The following is a 5,949-nucleotide window of genomic DNA, read 5'->3' as shown; positions in this document are numbered from 1 at the left end:
CCTGCTTTCTAGGAGGGGAAAAAATCCGCTGGCTCACAGGAATCTGTGTGTTTTATGTCTTATCTTCGGAATAAAAAAAATTACATCTGCAAATGATGATAGTAATCCTCCTCACATGGAATAAAAAAAAATCTTTTTCCCACCATTCAGCCTGAAAGAACTTGAACAGATTCTTCTCCTCATCCCTGCTGAAGTCTCCTTCTTTCTTTCTTTCACCCCTCCGTCCCTCCCACTCATTGTGGTTCGCCCCATGCCCCAACGCTGCCTCCGTTCTATATCGAGCCTCTGTAATTATGTCAATGTAATGTTTGTATTTATACACAGTGCTCTGGTAGCTGCTATGTCCCAGCTGGGAAGCATTGGTTCAACGCTGCAGGCGGGACCCTCTGGACCGAACCAGCTTCTGACCACCGTCACCTTCAGGATTAAAAGTGAAATATTTCAGATAGATTGCCCCTGGTATCTTTGGAATTTTTAATAAAATTACCTAATCTTCGGAACCAGGCTAGGAGAGTGGAATTTTTTGCTGTACAAAATCAGACTTCTTTCTGTGAATTACTGCAGAATTTTATTTAAGTTTAATATTAGCCTTATTTGACAGGAAAGCTCAAGTAAGGCCTCAGCCTTGGTACATGGGGTACCAGATGAGTTACCAGGGTGCCCCTTTGTTGCAGAAAGTTACCTCCAATGGCATGTAAAAGTTTTTCAAATAAAACAATTTGAGAGGGAAGAATAATTTTTAGTTGATCTGGACAGAAGCTGTAAATATGTATGATCTGAAAAGAGGTGCTATGTTTTAAGGCAGTTTTACCCAAACTTGTTCCTCTTTATAGCAAACCAAGCTCTACCCACAACCCCTTGGGGCAGTTCAACCAGTATTATATTCTCTTCTCTTATTCTGCCGCCATCACCAAGTGCTTGCTCATGGTTCAAGAGGTTTATTATCATATGTACAGTATAAACACAAGGCTAGTACGCACAATGAAAATCTTACTTTGCCTGACTCCCTGACGTAACACAAGTAGAACAGTAAGAACATAATAATTAAAAAAATATATATAAAAATGTTCAATATAAAACATTTTCAATATAAAATAAAACTAAATATAACATATAACTTACAACTTAAAACATAAAGTGCATACTGTCGCACACACGAGCTGTGCGTGTTAGATGCACAGTAACAAAAATAAACAAAGTTACGTCGGGAGAGCGAAGCAAACACGTCGACCACGGTGGGTGCCATTTTTAAATATTCATAGTGGGAACTGTTGGGTCTCTTCAAATAGAGCAGGTCTAGACCATACTCCTTATAAAATTATTTACAAAGTGTCCTGAGATAACATTTGTTATGGATTGGCACTATACAAATAAACTGAATGGAATTGAATTGAATTTTCAGACTTTTTAACAGTTTTTAGTCTTACAAAAGTACAAATAGCTACTATTTGAAATGTGAAATGTAGGAAACAAACATTATTTGTACATTTATTGTGTCTTCTTTTTTAACGGTGTGGTTTATCATCTTGTGAACCTTCAGAATTCCTTGGGTGTCTGAACCTCCAAGTTGGAAATTGTGAACTGTGTGTGTGTATGTATGTAAATATCAAACCAGGGTTTTTTTTGTTAACCCTCTTTTCAATTTGATAATCACACTCAGGACTCATGTTGTCATTTAGTTTAATATGTACAATAAAATAAACTATTTACATTATATAAAAAAGATTCTATTTACAAGGCAGTACATTTCTTCAAGACACAAACAAACAAGGCTTTTTTGCCAAAGACTGAGTAGCCCTTTGTCAATCAGGTGGTGTTGAGATGGCATGCACTTCTGTGAGACTAAGACCCTGACTTCAAACGCTAGTAGATAACAGACTCACAGACACATTCTATTCAAGCTTCAGGGAGGACAGAATGAAAGGCAGTTTTAGAACAAAACATTGTCTCAAAGCTTATTTCACGTGCTGTTTACACTTACAAAATAACACACAGAATAAATCTTTGATTATCTTCTAGCCAGTGAAGAATATGGCACTCGTAATGTGTGTAATAATGCATTATAGAAGGCACTAATGGTGAAAATACAAAACAAAAATCATCACTGTTTGAGGGATTGTCTGTTTCCAGTTGCTTCAGTGGCATGTGCCTGACATGTTGAGTGGAATGTTTCTTTAATCTGTTGCCTAACAGCACTCCATACAAAAAGTAGTACCAGCTACATAGTTAAAAAAATTCAGTCTGAACAGAGTTGCTCTGTTTCTGTCCTATCTGGCTGTATTTCCCAGTTGTTTTATGATTTGTTTCTTTCAAAAATAACATTTAAATAGTTTTTTTTTTTTTTTTTTTTTTTACAAAATATAATTTGAGGGCTTCCCATGATGCTCCCTTTGCCCCAATGAAAAATCACTATAATGCTCCTATAATGAACCTATAGGTATTACAGTGTAGTCAGTAGTGGCATCGTCATACTGTATGGCAGTTATATGCTGTTATGGTAACCATATAGTTTATATTCCTATAGGAACTGCGTCTATATGTTTGCATAGCATTCTTCTTATAGCTGGTCACAGGATTATTCACTTCTCTTTATCGGTGCATAGAAGTCCTTGTCTCCTCCAGGTCTGTCCCTCAGGACCCTCTCACATGTGCCTTTTCATGCTGCAGGGCCAGGTGATCCGAGCGAGAGAAGGCCGCTCGCACAGGTGACACTGGACGGCCTGTGTCCAGTATGCTTCCGGAAGTGACGTGTGAGCTCATCGGAACGAGCGAACTTCCAACCGCAACCCTCCCAGCTACAGTGGTAGGGCTTCTCTCCCTGTTACAACACAAACAGCCGTGAGTGACGTCATGGTTTGGCGGGTAGGTATGACGGATAGATGGATGACGTTTAAACCGTGCAGTCTTACCTGTGTGTGTCCTGAGATGGGCATTTAGTGGAGCTTCTTGGTGTAAGTCTTCCCACAGGCCGGTGAAAGTGGCAGGTGTGCGTCGCAGTCCGTTTCCTCGGCCAGGACCGGCGACCCCTCTTCGGCTGGTGTCCATCATTTCCAGCGGGGAGGACGGCGGGGTGAGCAGGACGCGCTGGCCGGCCACTGTCTGCTGCTGCATGCCCATGGCCGCGTCCTCCTCGAACATAACGGGGAACTGGTGGTGATGGTGCGCCCCGGGAAACGAGAGCTGCATGCCGTTGTGCGGGTGAGGGAATCCCCCTGGTGCGCAGCGGTGGTGGGGGTGAAAGCTCTGCGGGAACGTCAGTGAGGTGGAGTTGCATATCTGGGGCTGGTGGCACTCGGAGCTCCTCAGGTCATCCGGGCTAAGTGGCGGCGTCATGCTACCCACGGCGGCCTGCGGGGAGTTGGCCAGCCGAGGCTGCTGCTCATATGACATCATGCAGGAGACGTTCCCCTCGTGCTTGATTTTGGTGCAGCTCTGAGGCACCAGACCCATAACAGGTCCGTACGTGTCCATAGAGACTGGCTCCACTTTAATGCTCGGAAGCTCAGGGAATAAATCCTGATTGGTCTGGAAAGGCGTGGAGCTGATCAGGAATCTGCCCTGGATGCCTGGGCTGTTCCCAGGGAGGAAGCTGGTATCCACGTCGGAGCGAAGGAGCTCCGCCATCAGGCTGTTGTAGGGCGGCGGTGGGCTGTTCATGTCTGGGACAGAGGTGTAATTGGCCGGCTGCTGGGGCATCGCGGTGTGCTGCTGCTGGTGGTGGTGATACACGGACGCCCCGGTCTCCTGGAGCCGATAGGATTCTGCCACCGTCCCGGACACCGGCGCACTGTCAGAGACGGCGGTGTTAGCCAGAATAAACTCAAGATCCAAGAACTTATCCAGGTCTTCTTCGTCTTTCCTGCCCAGGCAGGTGCTGTCCATGTTGGACACAACGCTGTTTATGTCCTTCCACCTCTGGAGCGAGAATGAGACAGCAAAGTTATAGTTTTGTTTAGTTTAAGTTTTTGTGTTACAGCACTGCAGTTAACTCTGATAAAATATCTCGAAAACAGCACAGAAAGTACACGGAGGACTGAATACCAAGAAACTGTGTCAACTGTAAACATTATTTAACCACATTCGCAGTGAATCTAATTAGAGAAATTCCAAAGATTAAAAAGTTTCAGTGAGCAGAAAACACCGTGTAAGCTGAGTTCTGATATGACAGACTGATACAAAACAGGTATTCAGTTATGTTAAATACCCCGAACCAGTGCTCAAAACAAGTGTAAATATACAAACAGCGAAACTTACATATTCCCAACATTTCTCCTTTTGGTTGGCAAACGTCGAGATTGATGGTAAAATGGTCCCACTCAAGGCCATTTCCATGCGTTATTTAAAAAAGTAGAAAAACACTTTCTCTGTTTTTAAGGAAATCACCAGAGTACGCAGAGTCTCCAGAAAAAGTTACAGAGCGCGTTGCTTCTTCTGCCGTCCGATGAGCTGCTGCTCCTCACTCATATGCAGCTGTGTGCCTGGAAGGAGCTGCTTTTCTTATAAATATTGCGTCGCTGCACGGATCAGACCAATGCGAGGCTGGGGGAAGGAAGCGCGTCCAGGATGGGGACGCTGCGCACCGGCCAGCCCCCTAAATTTAGCCCCGGTATAAAAGTCCGAGTTTCCCTGCTACTCAGAGAGAGAGAGGTGGTGAGAGAGTCAGAGGAGGTACTGGTGCAGAATGCTCGCTCTGCTCAGCTGCGGGCAGCTACTTAACCATCTCAGGGAAGAACCCGCCCATCGTCAAACCTGGCCAACAACTGGCAGGGCAGAGGCAGCGACCGCCCCTACACCAGCACCACTAAAAAACATAATAAGCAATTAACACGTTGTTGGAAAAAGAGCAACGAAACCGATACTAAAAGGGCACACAGGAAGTGCACAAAGAGGAAGGGAGATGCTGCAGGTACCCTCTGCCCTGCGCAATACGCATTCGGGTACGGTGTGTTTACGCACACAGTAGTGCCGCTTTTTTCCGTGTTTGCTTTGTCCATTTATTTATTTACTGTGTAGATACAAACAATTCTTGCTGGTTAATAAAAATGCCGATCCTTCAATATGAACATCTCTCTGTCTCTGTGAAAACATGAGCAGACAGAGAGCCTGTGCGGATCACACAGTCCCTTCACAAAAACGCACTCGTCCATTCCTCTCCGGCTGTCATGCCCGCAGAAGCGCGGGGGGTGGAGGTGGGGGATTTGTTTCTGCTGCAGGCTTCAGCCACCAGGCGCCAGCGGCAGCACAGCTATCCTCCTTCTCCCTCTCCCTTTCCCTTTCTGTGCTCCGTGAAGCCTCATTCAGGTGATAATAAGGCGGTTCTCCGATACCCCCAGTGGTATCGTCAGAGAGACTGGCAAAACTGGGATTGCTTTATAATTTCTTCTGATCTGATAAAAAAAAAAAGAGAGACTGTGCTTTTGAAGTAAAAGTAGTGATACCACAATGTAAAGCTGTTCCAGTACAAGTTAAACATGTTAGATAAGCAACGGAATTAAGAAAATATACTTGAAGTATCAAAAGCAAATTTACTGCACTATGTTTACACTGTGATTATTATTACTGATACATTAACAGCATTACATCTCAGTGGTGCTCATTTGAACTACTTAAACTGATTTTAAATCATTAATCTGCACAACAATAACTGTCAACTGTCAACAGCTGTCAAATAAAGAGTAAGAGGTACAAAATATAGGAAGAGCATCACAAGAGTACTTCAAGGTTATTTTATGTTCTGTATAAGGACCAGGGGCGGATCTAGAGAAAGTACTTCTAATTCAGTTCAATTCATATTTTATTTGTTATAGCGCCAATTCATAACAAGTTACCTCAGGACACTTTTCAAATAGATCAGGTCTGGACCAAACTCCTTATAACATTATTAATATACATTAAGACCCAACAGTACCACCACGAGCAAGCACTTTGCGACGGTGGCAAGGAAAAACT

At 43.9% G+C, this 5,949-nt stretch overlaps 1 protein-coding gene across 1 annotated transcript; it reads right to left on the bottom strand.

Annotated features, from left to right (window-relative positions):
- Positions 1–2,644: 2,644 nt before the first annotated feature.
- Positions 2,645–4,692, bottom strand: LOC118321561 (Krueppel-like factor 4). The gene is given in 4 exon segments (XM_035652929.1): positions 2,645–2,817; positions 2,910–3,043; positions 3,046–3,915; positions 4,255–4,692. Coding segments are annotated over 4 exon segments (1,104 nt in total). The 5' UTR covers positions 4,333–4,692; the 3' UTR covers positions 2,645–2,795.
- Positions 4,693–5,949: the final 1,257 nt, after the last annotated feature.

Source organism: Morone saxatilis, unplaced genomic scaffold (genome assembly GCF_004916995.1).
Source record: "Morone saxatilis isolate NCDOM2014 unplaced genomic scaffold, NCSU_SB_2.0 Contig12, whole genome shotgun sequence".
Taxonomy (NCBI): domain Eukaryota; kingdom Metazoa; phylum Chordata; class Actinopteri; family Moronidae; genus Morone; species Morone saxatilis.
The sequence above is the reverse complement of the archived record's forward strand: the minus strand, read 5'-3'. Positions and strand labels throughout refer to the sequence as shown.